General features: G+C 41.4%; 1 protein-coding gene across 2 annotated transcripts in view; it reads right to left on the bottom strand.

Moving 5' to 3' along the window:
• Positions 1–14,572, bottom strand: part of tanc1b (tetratricopeptide repeat, ankyrin repeat and coiled-coil containing 1b) — a 92,092-nt gene that overhangs the window by 41,331 nt on the left and 36,189 nt on the right. For both annotated transcript variants that reach the window (XM_030111474.1, XM_030111473.1), the window contains exon 4: positions 10,816–10,920. In XM_030111474.1, the coding sequence (XP_029967334.1) occupies positions 10,816–10,920 (105 nt within the window). The remainder of the gene's footprint in view (positions 1–10,815; positions 10,921–14,572) is intronic.

Here is a 14,572-nt window from a genome sequence, read left to right as displayed (position 1 = left end):
TCCAGACGACACTTGCTGACACCCTCCAGAGAAGACGACTGTGGAAAGGTTTGTTCAGAGCATGATGGATAAAGCAAATGCATGCAAAATTCATTGGACGGACAAAATGTAGCAAAAAAAAAAAAAAAAAAAAAAAAAAGGTGCACCAGCAACTGGGATGACTGCAGCCATGTGAAGATTTTCAAGCAGAGCCGATTCAGGGATGTGAAAGACATTCGGAGAGACTGCGCTGAGGATGGAGTCAGTGCATGAAGAATGTATCATTTGGAAGAGAAGTAGAGAGACACAGCTCCGAGGAACCAGGTCAGCAAGTCAAGAGGCAACAAACCACCTGAAAGGAGATTTTAGAGAACTTCATGTTTATTTTGGCTGAAATCTTGACGGAGCTGTTAGTTCCTGGTCTCAGAATGACTTCCCACCTGCCCACAGTGCCCAAACTACTGAGTACTGCTGTGCTGTGGGTCACTACGAAGAGAAAGATGAAAGAGCAAACCCCACAATAAATACGGAAGAGGTGACGGCTTCTGTCAAAGCCTCCATAACACCTCAGCACTCTCATTGTCTGATCAGCTCACGATCATCTGCAATGTTTCTGTAATTCGTGCAAATGGATTCTCTACTGAGCATCGCATGTGATAATGAACATACTTAACACAAAGTGATGAACCTCGGCCAGCAGCTGCTGCTTCAGAACCATATGCAAATTATTTACTGCAGCTCTGGTGGTCGCGCGATTCGCTTTCCTTATTTTCTCCAGCATGGAAACAGCTTCTCGTCCATCACAAGTTTCTTAGACAGGGCGATCTCTCTGTCTGTTCCGGTTTCTTTCTGATCACTGCTGTAAATTTTCTTAATTTGCAGGTTGAATTCTGGTTTGTAGCTTTTTTGTTTTTCTTAATATATAAACTAAACAACTAAAAAAGTGCATCTGAAGATATTTGGTGATTCCGAATTGCCCGTACATGATGGACGGATGGATGGATGATGGAATTTATTGGAATAAACATTCCGCACATTAAACAATGAGCAACCGTTAATTGTAGCCTCAATCCATTAGCTCACTAAAATAAAGCTGAACTTTTATTTGGGCATAGAAAACACGTGTAATCAAGCAGATAACACAAGTGGTGACGACTAATTCAAGTCTAATGTTCTTGATCCTCCCTAAAAAAAAATTGGTCATAATTGAAAACAAAAGGCTCGCACTACTATAGCTACAAGAACTATTTAGTCAAGAAACTCATCAGAGACTTATCAAAGGCCTTTAAACAAAACTGAATTTGGCATCAGGGTCTGGCACGATAATCGTGCGCTTGTATCCTTCAGCCAAGAACAAAATGTGTTAGACAAGATACATGCAGTGTAAGTAATTCCACACCAGCACATATCTTTAACTTGAGGCTGTGCAGAATATTTATATTACCATTTGACACATCTGCCCACAGGGTTGCTTGGTTTCTGATGTTTGTTATGTTGGCACTGCCCGGTGGGAAGTAGCAGTACCTCTCAGAAGTGTCTTTAATTTTCAGAGGCTGAAATATTCTATAGGCCTGGAAGGAAACACTGCAATACTTCCACAAGCCTGAAGGTCTGACCATGAATAAATACAAGCTTTTGTCTATATAGCAACAGAGAGTGAATCCCAACTCAGCACATGATGTCCTTGCATCACCATTGCAAACCCCATACATTAACAATCTGCTCTCTGTAGTGAATGTCTGTTCATTCAGATGCTAAACAGAAACGGTGATGTGATACCCCAATACAGACCACAACTGAAGGAGACAACAAATGTGCAGTGAAATCTGATTTCTGCATTGAGCCCATCCCTAAGGAGCAGTGAGGAGCTACTGTGCAGTGGCCTCGGGGCCAAACGGGAGTCAGTAATCCACAGTGAGAACTTGCCGGCGGCGGAATTCAAACCTGCGATCTCCTCGACACCAGCTTCTCTAACCCCTCACCCACCACTGCTGTGGCTGAGCATCAATATCAAGGAGGAATTATGAAATATAATTTCTGACTTTCCATCTCCGAAGGATTCATCCGGTCACTCCGAACAGACACAGGATGAGCCACGCTGAGTGCTCATCGCGGCGGTCCTACTTTGTTTTAAACGTACCGACCACCGCGCAGGCTTCATCGACCTTCAGTGAACATTACAGACAATGATAATGAGTCTGGATCCTTTCACAGGGACACCTTCCACATCAGACCTTTATAGCGACTGTACTTTACCAGACAGTGACGGGCAGTTTTCGTCTGATGACATTCTGGTGAAGCTTTTAGCTCTAGAAATGCTAACACACCGCCACAGCGGCTACAAACCACAAAGACTCGTTCCCGTAAGACTAATACTTAAACATTTTTTCTGGAAAGCTATCGAAAAACAGAATTGCCAGCAGGAGGACTGGGTTTAACATCGCTAACATGGGGGTGTTCTTGGGGGGAAGACCAGCACATCCTCAGTTTTGTACCTGAACATTATTGGCAAAACATAAAAACGGTACAGTGGGTCATCTCTCACTGGGAATACTGCAGGTTCGATGCCCCGATAAATAATATAAAGCACTTTGATGGAGGCACTAAAGCAGTGGAAAAGTACTATATGGGTCCATTTACAAACAGAGAAAAACAGTGTTTCTGAGCGTACATTGCCTAAAATGTGCTACAATGAAGAAAAACCAATGTGGTTTTTTTTCGATTCAGTAGCTTTTCAAAATAGAGCCTTGCTGTTTCTGTGATTCCTCACACACACAGTGTGTGTGTGGTCACCAGTCCGAGCTGATAGTTTGGGGTTAAAGCTGATTGAATCCATCACCCAGTTCTTTATTGCTGAGCCCTGACACAACCGCTTCATCACATGCTCTTCAAAACCACTTAAACCCGACGTCTCTGAAGACCGGTCAGGACCCGTGAGACTGCACTGGGGATGTGAAGGCCTGAATTTGGATACAAACAGACGGACGGGCCGACATTAAGACACACCTAACGTTTGCAAACAAAACTCAGTCAGAGGTCTCATGAGTCACATCAGCTAGCGGTCCCCATGAAAATCAATACACTGCGCCAACAATACTAATAAATAGTACCAACTGCATCCACTTGGTTTGCACAGCATTTTCTGCTCCAGCATTTATAAACAAACACCAAGAAAAGGAGGAAATCTGTGTCGCCCTGATGTTTATACTGCAGGTATATTCCACTTCTGAATACATTCAGATGGTGCAAACAGAGTGACTCATTATTTATACTGTTTACAGACGTAAAATAACAGGACATTCGTCTCCCATAGCTAAACTGTGACCCTGGGAATGTTATTATCACCCATTCATCACTCCTGACAACTCTAATATCTGTTGACAGGAATGACAGGTAAATATATTGAAAGCTATAATAAATATTGGAGGTAGTGGGAATGAAATCACTGTTGGCTCGGATAAAACAAATACCGATAGTCATATTGTTTTTCTTTATTTTCATACCTAGAAGCGTCTGAAAATGGCCTCAGTCTTATCTGGAGACAGGCCGATCTGTTTGGTAAGTGTCAGTCTTGAGGGCAGCTCAGCTATGGAAGGTTTTCTTTCTTTTTTTTTTTTCCTCCTTTCCCTTCAAAATTCCTTGGACCTGTTTATGGCTCAAATCAGCCACCTTTCACTCATAACCTCTATTCTCTACAGGCTTTAAGCTGATAGAATCTAAAGCCTTATTGAACAGCCATTGATGCGCAGTGTTAGCCGGTGGGAATAACATCAGTTAGCTTTGCTTGTCATTATTTCCCTGCGGAGTTTTTCGTGCAGCCCCTTTCAGCGTTTGGGTTTTTTTATGGATGTGATACCTCTGGAGTGCATTTAGCACGAGCTGAGGTGTCACAATGAGGTATGCCTCTCACACAAGTGCTGTAGTGCTGAATATATCGTTTAATAAACACAGAAGAAGAATGTCTTTGTGAGCAATGTCATAAGATGGCATGCTCTTCTAAACCAGTGGTATATGGCACATCTGAGGACTATTGAGTTTACGCAGCGAGGGGCGGATAAATCAAATTTTAAATCATAGTGCAGAACAAACAGAGCCTGGAATACTAACTAAATTTTTCCCATAATATATTTCTCCGGCTCCACTGTTGCTTCCAGTTCCAACCATATAAAAACACTCATCAAGCAAGAATTCAATTATTATTAAACATTAACAATTTCAGAATAAAAATAAAGTTTTTCATTTTATTTTATGAACAAAACATTTTTTAGCTTACCACTTTCCAACCATGCGATCAAGAAAAAGGCAGCCATAGTTTAAATGCTCTCAGCTGTGGAACACTTATTACTGCAAACTTGTCTCCAGAGAAAACCTGAAAAGAACCGACTACAACCGTCTGGTATATTTTCTCTAGCTGTTTTAAATAAGTAGGTCCATACTAAACATTATCTAATCTGATATACTGTATCTTTGAGTAAATGTTCCTCTCTGAGGTAGTTCACTCAGTATAATCCTCTCATATAGAAGGTGTCCATTTTTTAATATTCATTCTAATGTATGTCTAGATCCGAAAGGTATCCAGAGTCATTAAAGTTTCAATAATGAGAAAGTGGAAAATGAAGTACTAGATCAATTTCTGCAAACTTCTATGACAACCTAATAATTCCGAGTTACAGTAGCAGTGCATACATCAGAAACGATCTGATATCAGCAATCTAATAACAAACATTCCAATAGCTTAAGGAATGAAAAGCAAATTATATCTATGCACCAGAGATATGTTTTGGCATGTTACTCCTTCATCAAACAGAAACTCCTCCACATGCACAGTATCAATTCACAATCACCAAACTCCAAAATCACATTTCAAGATAATTTCTCTCACACAAGGAAACATAGCTTGATTGATGGCAACTTGAACCAACACAGTCACGGTAAGTCGTGCAATTAATGTGCTGATGAGTGAAAGCTCTTAACACTGTATGCAAAGAAGCCAAGAGGTTATTAAGGAACTCGGCCTCAGCAAGCTCAGTGAATGGACAGATAAGCCAAAGCAAAGCCTTTCTATAACACTGAAGACATGTGACAAAACTGATGAACCGGCTTGAAGAAGTTATGTCTCCTATGAACAATAAGCCTTTCAAAAATGCTCTCACAGCTCTTATTTACTACCAATTTCAGCTACCTAGTTTATTAATTGTTGACACTTCATTAAATAATACAACAAGGATTCATAATGGACATCAAATTATGGAAGACACTTCAGGAACGATCTGCACATTTGCCTGTATGCATATATTGTGAGGATATTCTATCTATCTGATGGAAAGGTAGTTATTAAGTGAAAAAGCTGTTGTTTGGAAATAAGCTCAGTGGTCCAGATGAAGTATTTGGTTTGTCCCTTTTTATTTTGTACTCACTGAAAAATGAAAAACCAGGCATGTAGCTGGAACCACTTTGTTATCCCAGTAACTGTACAGCGAATGGAGGCAAAAAAAAATAAAAAAATAAAACAACATCGTTATCTGCTGCCCGAGGAAGTTTATGAGCAGGTGTGAAATAGCAGCCGCGTGTTTCAGTGATAGAAGAATGAAGACAGGAGGAGGAGGAGGAGAAAAAAATTGGAGGAGGAGGAGGAGGAGGAGGAGGAGGAGGAGGAGGAGGAGGAGGACGGGACTCCGGGAACAGACTGGCTTCACAGAGCTGTCCCAGCTCTCTCCCTGCCGAGAAAACAATCCAGCCGGCGCTCATTAGCGGCTGGAGTTTTCATTACCACAACAGTGCGGGCTGGTTAATGAACCCTCAATGAGAACATACATCCTGTTTCTCTATTTAAGTTCAGAGGTACAAGGTGACGTGCAACACCTTCCCCTGGAACAACATGACTGCCCATTCCAAGGCGGGAACCTCAGACGTCCTGCGCTGTGAGGACGGACGGGCTCCCATAAAACCCTACAACAAATTCAACTGAGACTCTATAAAATACGCCTGAATATAGAATACTGTTGGCTATGGTAATTGCCATATGATTGACGTATCAGTTTGATGCAATTCTCAATATTTTATTAATATTGTTGAAACGGCAGATACAGGCGGCATCATCTTCATAATTACACCAGCAGAGCTGACACTCACAAGCCCAGTGGACCATTGTGGCCGTCCTGCAAGGGTCCTTTAGAGATGGACGGCAAAGATTCATAACACCTTTTGATTAAATGAGAAAAAAAAAAAAAAAAGAAAAATAACAGAATGAATCATCCTCAGACTGCTGATTGAAACAATCCTCAACAATGAACCTGATTTGCCATAGAAATTAGAAGCACGACCATTTTGTCACAGCCGACAACAAAATCATGTCCCATTCAATTCTGTTCGCACAAATCTGCTATTTCCCTGAAGGTATATCGCGAACAAAGGCTGCGAGGATATCACAGCAAGTTCTATAAACTAATAACAATTACCCATGATTATATAATTGTGCCGGAATAATAATTATTGACATTTTAAATAAGTGTATATGCTGTTTGGCATTCAGCTGACCCAGCTGATGCTATCGAGAAGAGGTCAATTAAATGTATAATTAGTCATGATGAAACCATGACTTTTACAACTGCAGATGCAGCTTGTCATGAATTCAGTGCAGGAGATGTTATATAGAGCTTTTTAGCTCAATTCTCTCTTTTTGAAATGAAGAACAGTGAAAAATAATGTTGAAGACTCATACACCAAACTTTTTAATGAGAAGATAATTAGCACGGCCACTATGACAAAAGCTGAAGTAATTCACACATTAAGAAGCCAATATTCCAAAAATTCCAGTCTCGTCATTGACAGGGTAATCAATACACGGTGAAACAGGTGCTAAGTGTTTGGGCCAGTGACCCAGAGTCTCACCAGGGTTGTAAAATGGCCATGTGGAGAAAGACATAATTGTGGGAGACGGCAGGACCTGTGGTTTTCTTGACTGACAGAAACAGAGCTCTGAGACCACAGCTGAAACAATTCTGTGGACCGACAGTCAGCCGCCTGTTGCAAACAAACTCACACACGCATACATAAACAAAGATACATGTCTTCGTGGACACATAGACAAAATAAAAATACACACTGCATTTAGTACACGGTCACCAGGAACTCGAGCCTTCCCCAAAGACAGTGCGAGGACACTACTGAGTGTTCTAGGGCTGCAGGCTGTCCTGGATCAAACCTTAAAGAGGACTTCCAGACAAATGAAACCCATAAATAAGAAATATAGCTAAATAAAATCAATTCGGTGTAGTTAAAACATTTTTCGGGCACAATCCCAGGTGTGCACAGCATCAATTTTTGCACTCTCGGCGGCCCTCAAGAGATGAAACACACCGTTTTGGGAAGTTCAAATTTAAGAGAGACATCCTTCAGGATATGACTCTTTACAGCCTCCTGGTTTGAACCCTAAATGTCACGCAGCTCTCACGCTGCGCCACTTTTAACTTCCTCTTCTTAGTCAGCACTTTCTGCCGACATTGACCTTGGTACAAAAGCAGCAATATCAAACAAGCATCACAACAGATGGTGAAAAAAAAAAGAGGAAACACTGGATAATTTATTGTGTCTGACATAGAAGACAACACAAGATTTATTGACAAAATAATACCAGGTCTGCCCTTGTTCTATTGGACCTGGGGTACATATTTATACAGGTGAATCGTGTTGCTGAAATAGCAACAAACTGAAATAGTGGCTTGCACTGCAGGAAAACCCGTCAGCTGTGATCGGCCCTCAGCCTACTACGGCTGGGCTATCATAATTAGCCTCTATTAGCGGAGAATTTACACAGTTCCTCATTACACATAATGAGTTAAATAAGTTCTCCCGCCCCTGTTATTTCTCAGCAGTAAACTTCTTTTACCTGTTCACGACAGCTATAAGAAAAAAAAAAAAACAGGTACAATGCTTCACCTGGTGAGTTTGTTGATTTTATTGCTGTATTTATTGAACAAACTGCACAAAGCCACTAAAAGGGCATGAATAGGTAGCTGACTGACCTTACAAACATATTGGTCATTTGTTCAGTTCACGGGAGGGCTGAGTCAATATTTTGGAAGACGTACAAGTCACTCCCAGTCAATAGACTGAGACTCAAACTGTTTAAATGCCCCGAGCAGTAAAAAGGAAGAGACATTTGCTCTAATTTCACCAGTTACCAATAAAATGTGCCTAATCAGCCTGGACACTGTCCAGACAGATGGCCGTGCCGGTTCTTGTTTGTCATAAAGCGACCAGATCTCCACCGTCGGGATCAGACAAGAACAATAACATCCCAGCAAGAATCTAATTTATCATCTTAGTTTATTTTTGGGTACTCCCTGAGGCAAACGAAAGATCGAAGCAGCCGAATGGAGATATATACGTTTTGTGTGGCCAATTCTCTGGAGCCTCACTAAGCAGGTTTGTCACGTTTATGTGAGATAGTTCAGGTGAAGTAATTAGATCCCCTCTTGGGATGTATAATCTACTTTGAAGAAGTAAATGTGATCATTTCTGGACAATAATTACCACATGATCAAAACAAGAAAAGGCTCATTCAAGTTGTGTTATTGTATGATGGGTTGACGGTTTGGGTTTTTCTGTGAGCCGTGGCATGAACTCATGACCTGTCCAGAGTGTAAACACTCCTTCAAAACTCCTCAACGCCCGCTGGGAAATAAGATGCTTCAGCTTCCAGCAACTGTAGAAAGACAGACAGAGACAGAAATCTTCATGTCTTGTATAAACTGCATTTACGTCTTTGACTGACTGATTGGGAATCCTAACAAGCATTGCAACTTCTCAATATTTGACCATATTGATCCCAACCCATTCGAGATACTATCACCAAGCTGCTTCTCTACTGTAATGGTATTATCCAGAAGATGAGCAGTGTCTGGTATCTGGCAGATGTTATGGTTAGAGTTTGCCTGAAGAAAAACCAGACTGTCCTTTCCTCAATGGCCTCAGGGTCCCTTTAATGTCTGTTGGCAAACTTCAAACAGACTGTCATGCTTTCATTCTAGCTACTTTCCGTTAAATCACTGTACTATAAAGGCCTGACTGATGAAGACTTGCTGAAATGTCCTTCCTGCAGGGTTTTTTTTTTTTTCATCTATACGGTGGAGACGTGAGGCTCTGGTGACTGCTCACTGTCTCAGCCACTCACTTTGGTCAGACATTAATCGACTGTTTCTTCAAACATTCAAAGTTTCAGAAATGGTTCTACACATCTGTCCCAATCTATCCCTTCAAAAATTTAGCACGAAACCCCACAAAAACGATTTTGTCCTTGCAGAAAGAATTCTGGGCACTTACATATGAAAGTATGTTTTTGAATCATATTAATGAAGTTAACTCCAAAAGAAGGTCAGCACGCATACCAAAAAAATTAACAAATCGTTACATCAATGGATTTGAATTCTCTTGTAATGATTTTTTTTCCAAACATAATAAATCCCAGACACCCCTGAAGTTGTTGTTCAGCGCGTTTGTGATGGCTCATCGAGAGATTCAAAAATATTTTCGTATCATTCCAGCAAAATTGAATCAGCAATACAAAATGTGCAAAACATTTCAACAGTCCAAACACTGTACTTCATGGGGAAACAGTAACCCTGTTAAGGTCCCTGAAAATTCATTTTAGTCTAACATAAAACTGGAGATGAGGAAGCAGTGAACACACTGGGTTCTTCTCTTGACACAAGTAGCTTTAAAACATAAACCGCTCATGAGAAAAGCTGTTCTCTGCAATGAAAACAATGAAGGAAAATTATGACTCGTATTAATAGAATGGCAGCAGCCATGACTGAATGTGCTTGTATTTGTATGATAATAAGTTTTAATGGCTTTCAGGGAGCCTAAGTACTATGTATACACACTTAAAGGATGCTGTAGTGCAGTGAGAAGTGGGATGAGACTGTCATAATAAAGAATTTACACTCAAAGCCATTCTGTTCACGATTTATCCAACTCTGCAAGTTCTCCTCATTCCTTAATTGACATTCCAACATCCAAATCCGAATCTTAAAAAGTATATTTAGTTTCCATCTGATTAAATTCATTGTCCAAATACGCCAATGCATCAACTGTCAGAGGATACGGTTGATCTCGCTCACGGTGTTATGAGTTGTGTGCCAGCTGCATGTCTGACACGCCCTTGTGTCTCGGCATGCCACAGTCAACAGTGACTGCGCTGCACCGGGTTACAACTGTCTCCCCTTTTTAAGCCACGCACAATCAGGGGCGCTCTGTCTGCGCTGCCTTTCCGCTAAAGATAACACATCTAGCAATTCCACTTAAGCTTATGAGAGGAATTCGAGCCCGCCTGCCCGGCTGGAAGTCAAAACACAGCACTTGGTGGAATATTACCCTTTCACACATAAACACAATCCCCAAACAGAGCGGAATAGGTGCAATAACTTTAAAGGAACACCTCGCAGAAGTGTGGGAACATGGGAACACGCATGTACAGCTCCAGAGAATTTAAAGGTCCCGTCCTCATTACATTCCTGTGAAACCAATCCAGCACTTTGGTCAGACACTGTATATCCTCACACTGTGGAAAACTGACTCCTCTGTAATCTAAACACACACAGTTTAGAATAAACACGGCACTACTGGGCGCTCGTATGAGGGACTACGTGAAGGAAAAAGACTCCAAAGCACAAAGTGATGCTTCGCTCGCAATGATAAAAGTTGAATTCCTAAATCTACGGAGGAAAAAGTGGACTACACAAAACATGTACATTTTCACACCGACAGTAAATTCATGAAAAAAAAAAACCCACAAACAGACAACTTCAGACATGAACCATGAGCAGAACTCACCATTGTGCGTGGAGTCCTTTTTATCAGCCACCTTCCTCAGTGCTGACACGATGGCATCAGAAGGGACGCGAGGACTCTCTACATATTTGGGCTTCCTGATTGGACCTACCAGCACAAAGAGAAGACACAGGCAGAATGAGAGAGAGCGTCCAACTGAGAGAGCAAGAGTAACGGGCAAGGAGCGAGAGAGACAGAAATGCAGAAGAGGAGGGAGGGAGAGAGAGAGAGAGAGAGAGAGAGAGAGAGAGAGAGAGAGAGGGAGAGAGAGGGAGGAGAGAGAGAGAGAGAGAGAGAGAGAAATGCAAACGACAAGAGAATGAGGGAAACAGAGAGAGCGCTCTCACAGGATTAATATGTTCCAGATGGGACGAAGGATGGGAGGCAGCGGTGTCTTCGTTGGACGAGCTTGGCTGCACTCCGGAGCTCAGATAAAACTCACTCACACACACACTAACATGCTCTCAGACAGCTCCCCGCGTTGATCGTCACTCCAGTTCTTTCTGACACCCTGAAATATATCGTCTGCATGGCAGGAGAGCCAGCAAAGCGAAGCTAGCCGGCTCGGGGAATGTAAACTACAGCAGGAAACCACAACAATTAGCCTCTTTGTGAACTAAAAATGAGCCCACCGACACGCACAGTCACAGTTGGACATAAGAGGAAAAAAATCCAAAGCAATAAAGTGTTCCTGTACATGTCGATCTATCTGAGGACTGCCTGTTGATCACGCATCCTTCTTTTGCTGCATCAACAACTGCAGTTCATCAATAGGTTAAGGTCCATGAGTCCTGATGTAGGTCAGATAATACAGATGTTATATATGAGGAATCAGTGCAGCCCATTGAGGAACATCTTTGTCTTTAATGATGATTCGATCATGTCTAGTGACTCTGCTCCGTATCCTTCTGGTTAAACCATGAACATATTAGAAAATCTATTTCACACACACACTGCTGCTCAGTGTGCTGAACCTCATGACAAAGATGCATTCCTAAACAAAAAAGGTCAGAGATAAGTGTGTTTAACTTATCATTAAAAAATAAAAAAACCTGAAGCAGAAAATAAGGTTGTTTTGTGGAGCGGAGTGACGGGACTACTAATCTTTCCTAAAAGTGTTTACAGGGTTGTTTATATGCATGTGAGACTCAGGAAAATCACTCTTCTAAATATGACATCATGAAAGAAAACATCTCCCAAGCAACTCGCTGTGTAACTTTCTAACCTCTCCAATTGGAGCACAGATTGTAAAAGAGCAAATAAATTCCAGAGTCGGAACGTACGGCCAAAACTTAAACTGCAGAAAGTAATCCAACAAACAGGAGGCTGGACAGCTTGGATCCAGAGACCCATGAAAACTAACAACGGCGTTCCTCGTCTCTGTTGTGCAGCCTTGACCTACTGTAACCCAGACCTCCTCTTCCTCCTCCTCTTACCCCTCCTCCAGACTCACGTTATCAGATGACTGTGTGAGTAACCCCAGTCATAACATGAGGAATACATGAGAGAGCAAAGGGAGCCATTTCCTATTACCACATTTGATAACCAGGCACTCCCACCTCCAGCAAGTCCTGAGAATCAGATGGGACGTTTCCTTAAACCACTGCTGCTTGATGCACAGTGCCATCTATGGATATGCAACTTGAAATGCATAGTGACTTCAGTGTTGAAAAAACTCAGAGTAAAACTGCAGTTTTCAAAATGTTTGTCACCATACTCAACTGTTGTTTTTTTTCCAAGTCACAGGTTGCGGTGTATAGCAGAGACCATGATGGAAGCGCTGTGCAAAAGCACTATAATTTAGGGATTCAGAAGACATCCAATGTTACAGACAGTTTCATTTGTGCAGATAGAAGGCTTGAAGTCTGAAGGTGACTGGTCCAGTGAAGCATCGACAAAAGCAATCCAAGTCAGGCTGTTATTTGGCAGACAAAACCAAAGGGTGTCCTGAAAACCCTCCATTCATCTGTGGATGGTCAGGCACAGCCTATTACCCAGGAGTCACATGGCTCCAATTAAAGTGGGAACACAGAGACAGAGATGGCCGTGTGTGAGGCACTCAGTTCAGGTAAATATCTCGGCCGAACAGCCTAATATGCTCCGCTGACTGTATTTTATCTAAAAACAACAAAGGCTATAGTTTGAGTAATCTGAACCATGTGCTCGAGATGGCGTTTGGTGTGCGCACAGCACCCGCACATGAAACAACAAACATGTGGCCGACTATCAGGGGTAATTTTATTTTTCATATAATGGATGATAATGGAGGAAGGAGGCAAAAGGAGCCTGACGGCTGAGCATCAGACAAGGCGCTGAGGAGTTACCTCTCCATTCAAAATCTCATCTCAAGATTTAGCAAGGTGCCATTATCGCTCTGCCCTTCTAGGTGGAAGCACTAACGAATAAGCAATTGCCGTTTATAACAGGCATGAAAAGGTCACAGGAATGAAAGCCTCAGATATATGAACCTTGAAGGACAATGGAAAATGGGATAGATACGAGGCACTCGCGCCTTCATCATACCTTGTCAGCAAAATCCTGAACGCGAATCCATTTTACGTGCAAATAAATTGGTAAACAATATTAAATGTAATTCAGGATAATAAATGTTAATGTTCCAAGGCCGTTCCAAAAAGACGAGAGGGCGTACACAAACTCCTTTAACCCGGGAGAAACATTCCTGTCTATCAACTGCTGACTCCTTGCTTCAAAAGTACAAAAGGACAAAAGTGAAACACCTCATTTTGACGTCCTTTAAAAAGCAGGAAACGCAAATTAGATCAAAGAAAGTGAACAGCCTGATAGACATAAATAACCAACTTAATCTGCCTCATCTGTTAGTAGTTATAAAGCATTGGCGGACATGTGCACTTAACAGTGTCTGAATCATCCCTGATGTTTATGCAAGAAGTTTATGTAAAATAGCCGGTGGACTGCGTTGCTCCGCTCTGCAGTCACCGAGACTCGAGCATCAATAAGGCTGCAGTTCTTTTCATTTAACATGATGCTGCAGTCTTCTCAGTCGATTTTAAAGTTTCTGTACTGCAGATGTACGGCACATGTGGATTTCCCCAAAATGATCAAAGATTAACTGCGATGAATGAATTATGTAACAAACCCAGGAAAAGTTTGTAAAGTAGAAAAAAAAGAAGTGAAAGGTATAGTCAGCTGGAATTTTGTAAAGAAACCAGGAAGAGGTTTCTTTTATTGTTCTAACAAGTACATTTGTTATTGTTTTGTTTGTTTGTTTCAAGAAATATCTATTTCATTCAAATATTTTTTTTTTTTTACAACTGATTGCATTGTAAAATGAGAATGAACTGAAACCAACAAACTACAGTGACTAAACAATAAGTAAAAAAAAAACAGTAAAAACTTACAATGTAGTCTCAGACTGTACGTATCACCTGTGATCTTAATAGCAAGTAGAAGGACTATCTAGATTGGAATTTCGCACGGCGGTTCATAAAGTATTTCTATTCTACTGAACTCCTGCTGTCAGAGTCAGCTGCTGTAATTTATTTGAATTTTTAAACAGAATTATTTATCGGGGTTTTGTTTGTTCTGCAAATGAAGTAGCTTTAATTACTAGGACTGGGACATTGATTTTACACCATCTCCACGTGCGATAAAACAATTCATCTGACGGGAAATGGACCTCTCGATTACCCCATCCGAGTATATGTTAGGTTCAGAATATCAGTTTATGATAACTAAACGTATTCTGTCAGCGAGCACACATTTAGTGCAACATGCTCAT

Source organism: Salarias fasciatus, chromosome 16, assembly GCF_902148845.1.
Source record: "Salarias fasciatus chromosome 16, fSalaFa1.1, whole genome shotgun sequence".
Classification (NCBI taxonomy): domain Eukaryota; kingdom Metazoa; phylum Chordata; class Actinopteri; order Blenniiformes; family Blenniidae; genus Salarias; species Salarias fasciatus.
The sequence above is the reverse complement of the archived record's forward strand: the minus strand, read 5'-3'. Positions and strand labels throughout refer to the sequence as shown.